Source organism: Clarias gariepinus, chromosome 3 (assembly GCF_024256425.1).
Source record: "Clarias gariepinus isolate MV-2021 ecotype Netherlands chromosome 3, CGAR_prim_01v2, whole genome shotgun sequence".
In the NCBI taxonomy this organism is placed as follows: Eukaryota; Metazoa; Chordata; class Actinopteri; order Siluriformes; family Clariidae; genus Clarias; species Clarias gariepinus.
This window is the reverse complement of record NC_071102.1, coordinates 16,772,684-16,789,339: the sequence shown is the minus strand read 5'-3', so window position 1 is coordinate 16,789,339 and position 16,656 is coordinate 16,772,684. Positions and strand designations below refer to the sequence as shown.

Sequence of the window (16,656 nt, the reverse complement as noted above, 5' to 3'; positions counted from 1 at the left end):
AGCAAACTTAATGATGGTGGAGGAATCAGTAGTTGCCATGCAGACATAGGTGTACAGAGAGTACAGCAGCGGGCTCAGAACACAACCCTGGGGGGCTCCAGTGCTGAGAGTGAGGAAACTGGGACATGTCTGCCCATCCTTAATGCCTGTGGTCTACTAGTCAGGAAATTAGAGATCCACTGACACAGAAATGGGTCCCAGGTGCTCCAGCTTGGTGTTAAGTGTGGAGGCTTTAGTTGGTTTAATTTTAACTAAAGCTTTGGTTGGTTTAATTTTACTGTACATACTGCCTCACCTTAGAAGGCAACATTGTGAACACAACCTTTGAGCGGTGCAACCAACAGACTGTAGTTATGTTGCATAAAATTACTTTTATTACTAATAAAATTTTTCTAAAATGTTTTCATAAAAATTTCCTTATATTATTAAATTATATAGATAATATTTGTTATGTGGTATTATTTCTAATCGCTGCTAATGTATCTATTAATGCTCAGTCTGGATTATGTATGAAAATAAAAAACAAGACAAACAAAATCACCTGTAAAAATGACAACTCAAACATAAACAAGACGACATTTGTAAGCAGTAGCTTTTTTTTGTCAGATTCTCAATTGTGACCTTAATTTACTTGGATTTATTTGGATACGGTATATTTGTGACATATTTTACTTGTTTTTTAGAAACTGACTAAAGCCATGAACAGGTCACCGTAAAACCCTAATTTTGAGGATTTTCAAATGTCACATTTTATCTAGTTGCTTCACATTTCTGCACATTTAAACTTTGATAAAAAATGACATGATTTAAATTTTTAAATGATAAAAAATATTCCAACGTTGACCACATATTAAAAAATTCTAATTCTAATTCAATTTGACATATAGGTGTACACAGTACGATATGCAATGAAATGCTTGAATGACTGCCCGTGCCCTTAAAATAAAAAGGTTGCAATAAAAAATAAATTATGAAATATAATAAGAAATACAATTTAGAGAAATTTAGCTATAGAAAGACATAGCTATTGAAAATAGAACAAAATATAGAAAATATAGAAAAACTTACAATAGAGTAAAAAAAAACCTTAGCTGTAAATTGAAATATAGAAAAACAACCTGTAAACTTGTTGTAGATATAAGCATACACATAACACATTCGGGAACATTGAGGGAATACAGTATGTAGATTGGGGTGTGGTAGAGTTAAATAGGAATATTTTTATAAATAGGAATGTCCACGGGGTGTGCAAATGTGCATGAACGTGTAGGTGTGCGTACGACCATAAGGTGCAATGTGCAAAAATGAAATGAAATAGAAATGTCCAGGGTGGGTGTAAAAGTATATGAGTGTGCCGGTGTGCAGGCATCATCATTGTTCATAAATGTGCAGTTTTCAAAAATGCAAAAAAAAAAAAAAAAGGACAAATGGAAGTCCTATGTGCAGAAATGCAAGAATGGAGAGATGGTTATCCCTATGTGGTGTACTAATTAATAATGCATATTGCCTGCAAAAAGAAGCGTTTCCTGACCGCGACAGAGAAAACAGTCAATTGTTGGGGTGGCTGACGTCCCTTATGATGTTCCTGGCCTTGGTCCAGCACCGTTTACAGTAGAGTGCAGGTCAGGGAGCTTGGTGTGGATGAGGCGCTCAGCTAATCGCACCATTCTGTGTAAAGCTCGTCTGTCCTGCATGGTGCTGCTCCCAAATTAGGTTGTGATGTTTTGCATTAGGATGCTCTCTCTGCACCTTGGATGGTTGTTTGAAGTCTCTCTAGTGTCTGAGGTGGTAAGCAGCTGCCGGGCCTTTTTCACCACAATGTTGATGTGACAGGACCATAACAGGTCCCGCATGATGGGAACATTCTGATGAGGTATCGGAATCTGTCCGCTCTCTCCACTGGGCTCCCGTTGATCAGGGGGGTCTGGTAGTTCCTCTCCTGCTTTGTACTGATGTCCGCTAGCAACTCCTTTGTCTTGCTGACATTTAAAAGGAGATTGCTCCTTTGGCACCAGTTCTCCATATTTCTAATCTCCTCCAGGTAGGCTGTCTTATTGTTGTCAGAGATCAGGCCCACTATGACAGTGTCATCAGCAAACTTAATGATGGTGGAGGAGTCAGTAGTTGCCACGCAGACATAGGTGTACAGAGAGTACAGCAGCGGGCTCAGAACATAACCCCGGGGGGCTCCAGTGCTCAGAGTAAGGGGGGCTGAGACATGTCTGCCCATCTTTACTGCCTGTGGTCTGCCAGTCAGGAAATTAGAGCTCCACTGACACAGAGATGGGCTAAGTCCCGCTAAGGTGGCTCAGAGCCCACTGCATTTGTTCCTGCAAACATACAGTGAGTGAAGCTCTTGATCCTTGAAAATCAATTGATAATGTGTCACCAACTTGCCTAAGAGATGCATCTGTCTGTGGTAACTGTACACATTCACCAACACCACTTCCACATTACAGGAACTCTGCGAGTTATTGCCACATCCACCATATAGTCCTGACCTCGCTCTAAGCCATTTTTACATGTTTGGGCCAATATAGGAGTTTCTGGGAAGCCATACTTAAAGATGTGATGCAGGCAAGGCATTTCCTGATACTGAGAAAATGTTCTAACTTGATGGTATCCAAGCTCTAGTAAAATGCTAAGATATTGTGCATTAGTGTATCAGGGGGTTATATATAAAAAAAATTAAGGTATTTTTTACTTTCATGAATGTGTTTCGTTATGCATGAACAAAAATCCCAGTTTGACTTCACTGCATAACATTTGAAACAATAAACGATGCAAAAATGGTTTTCATTTGACTCACTCTGTAGGTATTAATGATTGTGGTCTATGGCTCAGTTTCAGTTTCAAAGAAATTTTTTTTAACATTCTTACTCATCAGTCTTATGTATGAAACACACAATTTTATTGCTAATAATTCATTAATTAAATGCTCTATCATGTGGGTATTGTGGTGACCTATGTCAGGAATACTGGGTATGATGGTTGAAAACATCTCAGGGCACCAAACACACCTAACTTAAAAGAAACCCAAATGCACATGTGCAAAAGCTCAGGATGCTAAGGATGAATTCAAAAAGTCATAATGAGGAAATTATGAGAAAGACAGTTATAAACATTAGGTAACTAGGGTTTTGCTATTGTCCATAGTCAAATAAAATTGATGAACACCATTTTCCCAGCTAGTAGAAGTCTAAGTTCATCTCAGAATGTTTTCCTCACATAGTTTTGGAGAACATTTAAAGCAATAAATCATACAAAGAAAATTGCTTTCATTTGACTCAACCTCTAAGTATAGGGTTATATAAGGGTTGTGGCTTGTGACTGAGTTTAAATATTCTGCTTCAAAGAACAAATTTATGAAAGTTCTTACGCCTTTATAAGAAAAAACATACCTACTTTTAATACTTTCAACTCATTCGTCATCTTCTTCATCCATAATGTGAACACTGTTATGAGAGTAATTTAAAAGATCCATACTTTTTCCCCCACCTTTACAAAGATAGTGAAAAGATAGTTTAGAAACAAAGATAGTTTTTTAGGGAAAAATAATAGACAAGCCCTTTTAAGTCAGATTGTTTTAATAATCGTGAGGTTTAGTCTGAATGTAAGTTATAAGAATTTTATTAAAGATTAATCAAGGTGCTGAGAATACTTAATAAAAAAATAATGTAAATAGTATATAAATTTTATTGTATACTATACTCACCATCATCAGAGAGCAGACTATAACCTAATAAAACTTCACTTGATATCTAGTAAGCTACCATTATATAATAATTGCCTGTACTTTGTGCAATGAATAAGCACTAAACGATGTGCATTTATTTTGCTTTATAGCTCAGTTCAAAGGGTGTAGCCGAAGAACACACTTGATAAGGTGCTCACTTTGCTGAGACGCTCTCAGTGCTCCTGAAGGATGTTTGCTCTATGCATCTTGGTTTTGGCCGGGACCTCTGCTGTCTGGGGTCAGACACTTGAAGACAAAGCCAGAGTGTTCCTGCAGAAATTCGATGATGAAGCATCTCGCCTCATGTATAACTATAGTCTTGCATCATGGGCCTACAACACAGACATCACTGCGGAGAACTCAGAAAAACTAGTAAGTTCGATGATGAATGGTTCACACCGGTCTCCTAAATGTGTTCATTTTGGGGACTATTAATTGTTAAAATACTTTTATATGTGCCTGCAAACCAACAGAAATATTGTCCCCATTCTGATCATTCATTTATTTAAATTCAGTTATATTTATATGGTGCTTTTAAAAATGGTCATTATTGCAATACAGCTTTATATGTTCAAATATGATGTCTGACAAATATGGGTGTTGTATAAAAAAAACTATTAGTCATTCTGTTCTGATGATGCTAAATTGGGACACTGTCCATAGGCGGTTCAGGGAGCAATCTGGAGTGAATACTACTCTAAACAATCAGAGGCCTCCAATGAATTCCCTATCGATCAGATTTCTGATCCAGAGATTAAGCTCCAACTAAAATCACTTCAGGACAAGGGGTCAGGTGCGCTGTCGCCTGATAAAGCCAGTTATGTAAGTACAGCAACACTATTCCTTATTTTCTTGAAATGCATTTGAGTGTGTAAAAATTTAGTTTGGATTAGTTTATGACTTAAATATGAATGAAAATTTTAATGAATTGGCAATATTAGATAATAATTTGTCAGTCACTTCAGTGAGATAATGCTTGAAAATCCTTTACACTAGACCCTTAGGTTAATAGCTAATATATATTTTTACAAACTGTCTGTTTGTGTTGCAGCTAAATAAAATCATGAATGAGATGAGTACTATTTATGGCACAGCAACGGTGTGTAAAATCAATGACCCTTTTGACTGTCAGACTTTGGAACCAGGTATGGACATTGGAGAGAGAATACACTACTTGGTGTTATAAACCCAGTGGGGTTAATTATTCAGTCATGCCACAACACTGCTTTATAGAACTGGTGTTTCAGAATGTGTTGACTACATTTATATAACAGTGTGTCTCTGAACATCAATTTTATGGTGAACATTAATTGATATGGTGAAGTTTTCATTAAGATAATATTTACACATAATTTATGGAGGGAGATAAAAAGAGCAGACTTCAGTTTTTAGAATGGATGGCATGCTGTTCCAGGAACATACAGTAATCAGGTTAATAAAATTCAGACCTCATTATTGTCCTGTAAGCACACCTCACATTGTTTTTTTTAAAACCCATTCTCAAATCTTACCTTAGCAAACTTAATTGACGTATGCTTTTAACATTATTGAAAATCAAATGTAACCAGAATAGGTCAACCTAGAGATAAGGAACTTGCCTTACAGTCAATTAATACTTGATTACTACAACCTGTCTAAAGTTAAGGAGAAATCCAGCTTAAAGTAGTAAAGATTCTTACAAAAACTGCTACATTAAATATGTGAAATTATTTAAACTGTTATTTAAACTGGAGGTGAACTAGGCCATGGCTCCAGTAGTTGAATTCTGTTGCCTCATAGCCAATTTTTCACTAGCTTTTGAGTTATTAATTCTTCCTGTTTTGTGCACAGGGAGAACTAATACATGGAATATGTTGTCTTAATACTTTTGACCACAACTGTATATATATATATATATATATATATATATATATATATATATATAAATGAAGACTAATATTGAACATATGCAAATTCTAAATGTTTGTTCTAATTTGTTTTTGTTATATCTGCACTAGGTATCTGGTAAGTATTTTTAAATGGCTGATTCCAGTTCACTTAGACTGATAAATATCTGATACTTTTCCTTTTCAAGGGCTGGAAGCGATCATGGCTGACAGCACGGACTACTACGAGCGGCTGCACGTGTGGGAAGGCTGGAGGGTTCAGGTGGGCAAGAAGATGAGGCGACTCTATGAAGACTACGTGGACTTAAAGAACGAAGCGGCCAAGCTGAACAGTATAAATCATCCTGACTAAACTTTAATACAATCCACTGCACTCTTTCATTCCTTTATTTATTTACTAGTTATTTAACTCATAATTAACTAAATGCAGAACTATCAGAGACAGAGAATATATAGTGACAAATCTGAAACAATGATTCGAGTGGATTGCTTTTAAACCATACTGTGGAAGGTGATAAAGTGAAACCTACTGCTTGTTCATCTGATGTGCTTATTCTCTGTGTTTTTATTAAAGATTATAAAGACCATGGAGACTACTGGAGGGCTAATTATGAAACAATTGATGATCCGAAATACGCCTACACTCGAGATGAACTCATGACAGATGTGCGACGCATATATACTGAGGTATGTCTGATATGTCTCTTTTTTTTTTTTTTTTTTTTTTTTAACTGATGTGACACTGTATCATGTTAAAACTGCTATTCAAATGAAATTTAATTAAATGAAATAGTTGTACTTATCTGAAACAGGATGTTGTATTCATATTTAGATTCTGCCTTTATACAAAGAGCTTCATGCATATGTGCGAGCCAAGTTGCAGGACACATATCCTGGCCACATCGCCACTAACGGAGGTCTCCCAGCCCATTTGCTTGGTAAGATTTAAATTTAAGCACCATATATACAGTATGAATGACTATCTATTTATTATAGCAAACTACAGTACATTATACTGTATGGTTCATTCTGCTCATGCAATTGCTATTATAGAGTGTATCTGTTCACAAATATTTTCTAGGTTAAATGCAAACTAGTAGCCTGATGTAAACCAACCCCAAACAGGCAATGTTTAATAAGGATAAATCAAGGGGAAACCTCCAGTTCTGAAAAATCAGGCCAAAATGTGCACTTCTGCATTGGCACTTCTGCAATGTGCAGTTCCTCCAATGACCACAAGGCACATAAAATCGATTCCATCCCCACAGATCCCATAACAGAAATATACTGTATAGGGATGGATTTTTATCTAAATCATGAGGTGAAATTATATTAAGGCATAAAATTATGCATATTTAGTGTCATGGTCAATTTGAGTAACAGCTGCATTGCAGATGCATAGCTAGTTGTCTGCTATGCATCACTTTAGCTAAGCAGCTAAATAAAATTATTGTAGTGTACCACAAGAAATGTAGGCGTTGACACCGGATAACATTTATTGTAGGGTATGGATGACAGATTTTAATTAAATGCAAAGTTATGTTAACGTATAAATGAATATAAGCTGCCATAGAATTTTAGCTAAACTAATGCGAAGCTAGCTAGCTTGGGGTAACTGAGGTACAGTAAGTAGGCATGTTACAACCAACAGCCAGGCTCCATTTATTTTGCATTTTTTGCCCATTTTTGGATTACGGGGGATTGTGACAACCGGAGCTCCCACAGTTAAGCAAGTGTCAAAACATTTGGCAAACACTATTATCCAGAGCAACTTAGATTTTTATACATTATTGTTGTACCCAGGGCCATATTTACTAAGCGTCTCAGAGTAGGAAATTGCTTCTAAGTGGCCAGACATTCTCAGAATGATACCATTTTGGTCTTACTTTTAGGAGTAAAGCGAGAGCTATTTATCAAGATTCTTAAAATAGGAAATCACAAAATCAACAAAATGTAAAAGAGCTCCGGTGTCCTAACTTGTTAGGAGAAGTGAGGATGCACGCAGGGGAGAGACATTTCAGTAACACTGGTCTGCAGTCTAATGGAGCTCAAAAATGATATGTTTAGACAAAAGCTAAATACTTTATTTTTTAATCGTGTGCGTTACAACTGATACATTAATGAACAAATTGATGCTTTTACAAATTGCCTCCACTCACTTTTTATTTTTAGAAGTACATTTACATTTTTGCATTCAGCAAGCAAAATGCTCTAATCTCTCCAGGTTCACTTTATTTTTTCGAACTATTCAAAAAGATTATGACACTTCTACACTGTTCTATTATAGGGATTTGAAACAGTTTCGATTACAGAAGTTTGATTAGGATAACGTCATGCTGCTAGTCACACATCTATAAGTTTTTTTCCTATATGCATAAAGCTTTCACACAACTGCCGCTAATTTCCCCACTTCTCTTTTCCACCGTTTAAAACTACAAAAACCTAGAAAAACACCCACTATAAAGTAGAGCCTACTTTTGTGGTAAAAGCCTTCCTTGGTGCAGTCCTACTCCTTGCCGAAAGTAAGGATATGTAGCTTTATAAATAACTTTTATGTCCTACATTGAAGTAGGACTATTATTAGACCTAAATAAACTTTGAGCCTGATTCTTAAGAGTAATTCTAAAATGCTTAGAAAATAATGGACCTTCCAAATCGTAATCCAATGCCCTAACCACTGAGCTACTCTTGAAAAACCAGCACTCCAGATCATATACATCCTATAGAATACATGAATAAATGCATTGTTTAGCATTAAGGCTTGCACTCTTTGTTTGGACTGTAAGCTTCATACAGTATCTGACCACATGCCACTGCCTGAAACTGAAAAAAAAAGAAATTTCAAGGTTCCTACTTATATGCACCTTTATTCTCACCTACAGCAGATGTGTGATGAAATAGTGTACCTCCTAATTCAATCTTTATTTGGATACAAAATGCTTTTTGACATGATTATGCTTTTGGATTTTGATGCTTAATGATTTGATAATCCAAAGTGTTTTATTATATACTTAATATTCTGACATTACATTATGTTGAGCTTTTATGCATTTGCACACAATTGCACAATGATTATCAGTACCACTAGGATAACACTTTATTTAAAGTTTCCCTTTATTCTCCAACATAATTGAAAAAAGTGAATTTTCTAACTGTAAGTTTTTATAGCTATCATCCATGTGTCCATACCAAAACAACAATTACAACACCATCACCACCATCATGGACACTAAAACCATTACCAACAACACAAAGCCTCACTGGCATACACTACAGATTTTGTATGTTTTTGTGTATTTCTTTAAAAAATTGGAAAAATGTTCAATCCATTTTAACTAAAAGTGTAAGCAACATACATTATAGTAGTAGTAGCAGTTGCATGAGTAGTAATTGTCTTCATAAAATGAAGTTAACAAATATTAAACTGTATAAAGCAAACAAAAAAGGTATATAATAGAGGTTAAAGTATTGGACAATGGTCCAGAAGGTGCCAAGTTGAATAAGGCCCTCAACTGCTCAGATTTATAATGAGATAAAAAGGTAAGTTGCTCTGGATAAAGGCGTCTGCCAAATGCTGAACTATAAATGTATAAATCAAGATTGAATATATTCAAACTAAGAAGTGGTTACTGAGTTCCTCTTGTCTTTGTTGTTTTTCAGGTGATATGTGGGGAAGGTTTTGGACCAGTCTTTACGCACTCTCTGTTCCTTATCCAGACAAGCCTGATATCGATGTGACCTCAGCAATGTTAGCACAGGTTAGACATTTTACTGACTACGTGCCCAATTACCACATGGCAGCTGATTTTTATCTCAGTGCAAAGTTCCATTTCTATCCAGATTTATATGTTACCTGATTTCTGGTTCCTTTATCTCTTAGCAATTTATAGCTGTAAAATGGCTATTAGGAAATATTTTATGGCTAATTTCAGGGCTGGAAAGAGCGACAGCTGTTTGAGGAAGCAGAAAAGTTCTTCAAATCTGTAAACATGTTTGCTATGTTTAATAACTTTTGGACCAACTCAATGTTCATAAAACCTGAGGATGGCAGGAAAGTGGTGTGTCACCCCACGGCGTGGGACATGGGCAACCGAGAGGATTACAGGTATGCAGGACACCTTACACATTTATTCTTCTTGTATTTTGGTCATTAAAATATTTGTTATTCTTATTTAGGTATATAATTGGAAGCAAAATAAAAATTATTATTAGAATTAAGAATTAAGATTAAATAAAAGAAACTGAAGAGTGGTTCCAGGTCAGTTTTCTATTTGATGTACAGTACTGAGCAAAAGTCTTGACCCCTCCCCCATTTTTTCAAATAAAATTAGAATAAATAATGTAGATTAAATTACAAAAAAAAAAAAAAACATTAAATACTGTGGCAGGCTGCAAAGTGCATAAAGATACAGTCTTAGCCGTGACCTAATTTTCCCTCTCGTCTGTTCCAACCACTAAACATTCAGTGTAACCATCAATGTATCAAGTGTAACAATTATACTAATCACCGGCCTGATCACTGCCATCATCAGTACCTGTTACTCAATGGTTCATGCTTAAAGTTAGATGACTAGTTTATACATACTGTAGGTCACGATGTGAATTACAAAACAAAGGACATTCATCTGGAACTGCTCAGGTACAGGGATTGGACTGAAAATGACTCAAAAACGTGTCAAAAATGAGAGCCACAAAGTCCTTCAGGAGGCGTGGAGAACTATTTATCAAGACTACAATTAAAATTCAAGAAATCCAGTCTCTGTGGAAGCAAAAGATGAAGAAATAATGGGTGGCTCAAGAGTTTTTGCACAGTACTATATTTCCTGTGCGGAAATATTTCTACAATCCATTTGGGTATTTTAGTGGCTATCAGAACTAAGTAACTAAATCAATCATTTAAAAAAATCTAAGTGTTTACTTCATTAAAATAACTGACTAATGCATGAATATAAAATATAAATATACATTAACATATTAAAATATAATGGAAACATTCTTCACATTCTTCAAAACACAGCGCTCACTGATGCATCTTTCTCTTCTCCAGAATCAAGATGTGCACCACAATAAGCATGGACCATTTTCTAACTGCGCATCATGAGATGGGACATAACCAGTACCAGATGGCCTATCGACACCTGCCTTACCTTCTTAGAGACGGCGCCAACGAGGGCTTTCACGAAGCAGTGGGCGAGATCATGAGCCTGTCAGCTGCAACCCCATCTCACCTGCAGTCTCTGGGGCTCCTACCTGCTGACTTTATAGAAGACACAGGTACAGTGTAAAGACACTGGCTGCACAGGAGATTACTCCTTCACTGTTCACCAATAAAAGGTCCATTTTGACTTTGGTAATCAAATTATAAAATCAAGGTAATAATTAAGCCACCTACTGTATCAGTTATTAGCAATAAATTCAAATAAATTCACAGAGTAGATACAATGGGTGCATAGCGGTCATCGACAGAAACTTTTTTTTTTTAACCTTAATATACAAAGACTATAAAGATCTCATCATCATCTTACTCATCATCTATACTGTATTAATGGTCGCAGGGGGCCTGTCCAGGGTGTCCCTAGGCTTGTGCCATAAGTCTCCTAGGATAGGCTCCAAGCCCCCCATGATCCTGTATACAGGATTAAGTGGTATAGATGGTGAATGAGTGAGTAAATAAGATATGAAATAAATAAACAAACAAAAATACAGACATACAGTATATCAACATTTACATAAGAATAGGTAATTAGATAGAGTTAGCTTAAGACCTGAACAACAGTTTGTATTTCATGTATATAAATATATAATTTATTTGCCTTCTTTGCCATTTCTTCATAATGAAATTGAGTCAAAGCGCAATTCATACTGTAAAACACCTAAAATTCTTCATGTGTGCTGCTTTGTCAGAAACGGAAATCAACTTCCTGCTGAAGCAGGCCCTTACCATTGTGGCAACATTGCCCTTCACCTACATGCTGGAGGAATGGAGGTGGCAGGTGTTTCAGGGTACTATTCCCAAAGACCAGTGGATGCTCCGCTGGTGGGAGATGAAGTAAGAGTATAACCTTTATAATGGATTCACTCTTATGACATCATTGGACTTTTGAAAATTTCTTTTTTAATGCAACTCTCCCAGTTAGTCATGTCTGTCATGACACCTTTAACACAACATTGCAAAAATTAAATCTTACTTTTTGTCATCTAGGAATCACAAGGATGTCACACATCACAGGCACAGTAACTGGTATAAAAACCTATGTAGCCGAAAGTTTGTTACTTTAATAATTTTAGTTTAGTTTAATAATACTAACTGATATTTATTATACATGATCCCTCTATATGTTCTTTACAGAGTACTGTAGATTTTTGAACACTCTGGATTGCATAGTTCTTAAATACAAAAATTAAGGTATTGAAACATGTAACACAAGTGGATTAGTGGTTAGCACTGTCGACTTGCACCTGCAGGTTCCAGGGTTCGATTCCTCCCTCTGGGTCTGTAAGCAAGGAGTTTGCAATTCAAATAGCAAGTTTGCATGTTCTCCCCCTGCTTGGTGTCTTTCCTTCTACAGTGCAGATTAGGCCAATTGGCGTTTTCAAATTGCCGCAGTGTGTGAGTGAGAGTTTGTATGTGTGCCCTGTGATGGACTGGCACCGTGCCCAGGGTGTACCCCGCCTCGTGCCCTAAGTCTCCTGGGATAGGCTCCAGGCCCCCCACAACCTTGTATACAGGATAAGGCAATATAGACACAGATGAAACACAAGTATTTTTTCCCCTTTATTTAATTAGGAATTCTGTGTAATAAAGAATTGTATGCATGGAACCTACAGTTTCCTTGGTTGTAGCACTTGTGCACTAGGTTAATGATACTTCTTATGGTATTGTCTGTTACAGGCGAGAGCTGGTTGGAGTGGTTGAGCCTTTACCAAGAGATGAGACATATTGTGACCCACCTGCTCTTTTCCATGTGTCCGGAGATTATTCATTTATCCGGTAATCTTGTCTAAGTTCTAACTAGGATAACCCTTAATTATTGAACAAATACATGAAACTTGTTACTTCAGTTCAGAACACCTCATAAAATATACTGTTACTAAATAATATTTAATGCTTGAAAATCCACGATGCTTGACATAAATAGAATCAAACCTCTGCAATTTGTAGTGACAGCCATTTTTTGTTTGACCTTTCCACAGATATTTCACGAGAACGATCTACCAGTTCCAGTTTCAGGCTGCGCTTTGCCGGGAAGCTGGTCACAGTGGCCCACTTTACAAATGTGACATCACAAACTCAACTGTGGCAGGCAACAAACTTAGGTATGCTTTGGTTTTATTTTGGTTTGGTTTTTCAATTCTTTAATTAATAAACATACATACACACATACATATTTATACATTTTAAAACATTTGAATGATGTAATATTTTAAAGAAGGCCATCCATCTATTCAATTGTTCCTGTGAACATTTAGCAAGTGTAACGCCTGATCCTTAAAAAATCAACGGATAACTTGTTGCCAACTTGCAGAAAAGGTGCGTCTGTCTGTGTGAATTGTACACACACTTATTCATCAACAAGACTTGCACATTACAGGAACTCGTCTGGAAGTTATTGCCACATCCCTGTACAGTCCTAACCTCGATTCAAACCATTTCCACATGTTCAGGCCATTAAAGGAGTTCCTGGGAGGCCAGAGTTTCATACGTGAAGCAAGCAGTACGATCATGGCTCAGTGCTCAGTGGATCATCTCAGTGTACTGAGAAAACTTTCTGCCTTGATGTTGTCTAGGTAGTGCATAAGTATAGCAGGGGATAATATAGAAAAATAATGGGGGTTTTTACTTTCATAACTTTGTTCTGTTGTTCTGCACAATTAAATGTTGGGTTGATCTGTACACCCCTTGTGCATGTAAAGGACCTAACACTCAGAGTATACTGTTATTGGAAAATATTCAAGTTTGTGATCAATTATAACAGCTCTTAGGTGTCACTTGTCACTCATTTTTTCTATTTTACATTCTATTTTCCAATATTGCATGATGCACAAAAATCTTAAACATAATAGTAAACATGAGGAATGACGCTAAATTGCCATTTTATGTTTCTCCTCACAGGAAAATGCTTGAGTTGGGGCGATCAAAATCCTGGACACGGGCTTTGGAGGACATCTCGGGTGACACCAGGATGGACTCCCAACCTCTGCTGAACTACTTCAGTACACTCTATGACTGGCTTAAGGCTGAAAACCAGAAAAACAACAGACAACCAGGGTGGGATGCTGCTATCGATCCATGTAGGTTCTCAATGGAAGAGAAGAAAAATAGAAATAAAACAATTTAAAAACTAGTGCTTATGTGTTAAAAGTCTCATTAAAATATAACCAGCAAAGTAGATTTCATTTTAAAATCTGGTAAACGTGACAACATGATTTATTGTTATTAATAAGCTGCTCGTACACAGATTCTGAAATGGCTATTAAAGTGAGAGTGAGTCTGAAAGCTGCCTTGGGAGATAATGCAGTATGTTTATATTTATTTTATATATTCTTTATATTTTACTATAAGTATACTACACATACGTATACATACTAATAAAGGCAATTTTTATTTTTTATTTTCAGTACCAGTGGAATGACAATGAGATGTACCTCTTTAAAGCGTCCATGGCCTTTGCAATGAGACAATACTATTTAGAGAAAAAGGGGGAAGATGTCAAATTCATGTCAGTATCAAAACATGGGTATACAAAACTGCACATGCACTTGGAACAAATAGTTTGGACTGTGTTTAATCTATTTCCTTTTATTTAAATGTGAATAGGGCAGAGAGTATCTACACGTACAAAGAAACCCCAAGGATCTCTTTCTACTTTGTAGTGACCGATCCTAATAATTCAACTAGGACTATTCCTAAAGCAGAAGTGGAGGCTGCTATCTGGTGAGATCACTGCTATTATGGTGTAGGAAAAAAAAAAAAAAAACCAAGACAGGTTGTCCTGATGCACAAATATTCCTCTTATACCACCGCAATTAGCAAAAATTATATTTCATATCTTGCTGAATGTCTACATAACAAGTTAAAACCTGTTGTTTATAAATCAACTTAACGGTCCCATATTTTTATGATTTCATTACCAAGTTAAAACAGGTCACCCAATGTGTATCTAATTTGTTCCAGCTGAAATACCCTTCAGATTGTGCATATTTTCCCCTTTTTATTTCACTCCTCCACCATCTTCCATTACACCTTCTACAGTATGTAAATGAGCTTCTTCAGTGTCATGCTCATGGGATGTCCTCATACATGGTGACAATAGGGGAAACACAAGCATTCTCTCGAATTTAGAAAAATCAGCATAGTCAGCATGTCTTCGGACTGTGGGAGGAAACTGGCTGAAACTCGCTATGCCTGGAGAGAAAATGCAAAAACACCAAGTAGAGAATCAAAGGCTTTGACCACTGAGATGCAAAGCCACAGTGCTAACCACTACACCACTGTGCCACCACTTAACAAACATATGCTTACAGACAGTTTATGGCGTTTTTAATAATTGCATCAGACCTGTGCATACACTGTGGTGTACCTGTAATCCTCTCGACATGCACATTATGTGTGGTGACTGCCCTAAGAAATGTAGGTACTCCCCAAATGCGGCGGGGGCTTTGCAGTTGCATCACTCACCAGTGATAAGTGTAAAATCCCCTCTCCCCCGCTTAGGCTGTCCCGAAATCGCATCAACGGGGTTTTTCAGCTGACAGATGACACTCTGGAGTTCGAAGGCCTGCGTGCTACGTTGGCTCCTCCTGCAGAACCCCCTGTTCAAGTGTGGTTGGTTGTTTTCGGAGTAGTGATGGCCTTAGTCGTCTGTATTGGCATTTACCTCATCGTCTCAGGGGCCGTGAACAGGAAGAGGTAAGAGAAGCAGGTCGATTGGTAAACTGGTGTCTTGCATCATCTTCTAATAGATGAGTAGAAAATAATGGGTTCCATCATAAATCTTTGATGCAGAACTGCAGAAGTACTTGTTTAAACAAATGTATTGTTTTTGTATGTATTGGCTGACAAAGTATTTGCAATCAGCAAACCATCACTTTCCTATTATACAGAATGCACATTTTTCAGTATAATACAAACTGCTTATTGTTCCATTTTATCACAAGATCTTGAGGCAAAAATTTGGGCCTTGACATGTACAGATCTTCTATCAGAGTACTTAAAGGATAAAAACCACTAAGGATGTTTAATTAAACCACAGTTTTAGTAATCAACTTTTCTGACTTACAGGACAGCCAAGAAAGCGGACAAGCCTGAGAACCCATATGAGGAACCAACGAATGGAACAGTGAACAAAGCCTATGACAGCGATAGTGATCAAACTGGATTTTAATTAACTGATTTGAGACAAAAGCCGAAGGAAATGATACTGCATCGTAATCAACCACAATTACAATATAATAAACTGTGAGACATATTTCACTGGTCACATCAATGGATGGACCAATGTATTTTAACAACATGCTGAAACAGTTTATTTATGTGTGAGAGCATTGCAATGAAGTTGTGTAAATTGTGATATTGCAATTGCGTGTATAATAAATCATGAAATACATACGGAAATGGAAAGCCTTATATATGTTTATATAAAACACAAAACAAAAGACAGCAAATAAAAAATGGAAACACTTTACAATAAAACTGAAAAAAGAGTAAAGTGGCATGGTCATATTGGAATAGGCCACTTCCATCAGAACTAAAAAACTTTGTTATAGGATACACGTGATCAGTGCAATGCTGCAATAAATAAAGTATTTTTTTGTAAACAGAGCTAATCTTGAAGATTAGCTCTGTTTACAAAAAAGTACTTTATTTATCTACACACTATTTAATTTTTTTACACACAGTCACTTTTAAAATAGTCCCCTATCTTGTATGTCATTTCAGGGTTAATCCCACAGAGAAACTTGGATTTGCTACACTGACATTATAAAAGATCCATTATGCAACAGGAAATGGAAAAAATTACTTTGGCTTAGAAC

At 36.5% G+C, this 16,656-nt stretch overlaps 1 protein-coding gene across 1 annotated transcript; it reads left to right on the top strand.

The window, feature by feature from the left end:
- The first annotated feature begins 3,888 nt into the window (after positions 1-3,888).
- ace2 (angiotensin I converting enzyme 2) lies at positions 3,889-16,229 on the top strand. Its single transcript, XM_053493257.1, has 18 exons — positions 3,889-4,108; positions 4,400-4,558; positions 4,788-4,881; positions 5,811-5,954; positions 6,197-6,309; positions 6,455-6,560; positions 9,283-9,380; positions 9,555-9,727; positions 10,670-10,896; positions 11,527-11,671; positions 12,515-12,613; positions 12,817-12,939; positions 13,736-13,914; positions 14,082-14,140; positions 14,242-14,342; positions 14,441-14,557; positions 15,338-15,532; positions 15,905-16,229. Exons 1-18 carry the CDS (start codon positions 3,926-3,928, stop codon positions 16,005-16,007), a joined length of 2,418 nt encoding a protein of 805 aa, XP_053349232.1. The 5' UTR covers positions 3,889-3,925; the 3' UTR covers positions 16,008-16,229.
- The last annotated feature ends 427 nt before the right edge of the window (positions 16,230-16,656 follow it).

Excerpts from the sequence above, each read along its gene's own strand:
- ace2 (XM_053493257.1), top strand. The coding sequence starts at position 3,926 with ATGTTTGCTCTATGCATCTTGGTTTTGGCCGGGACCTCTGCTGTCTGG. Across the intron at positions 9,381-9,554 it reads CCTCAGCAATGTTAGCACAG|GGCTGGAAAGAGCGACAGCT; the intron begins GTTAGACATTTT and ends GGCTAATTTCAG. Across the intron at positions 14,558-15,337 it reads GAAGTGGAGGCTGCTATCTG|GCTGTCCCGAAATCGCATCA; the intron begins GTGAGATCACTG and ends TCCCCCGCTTAG.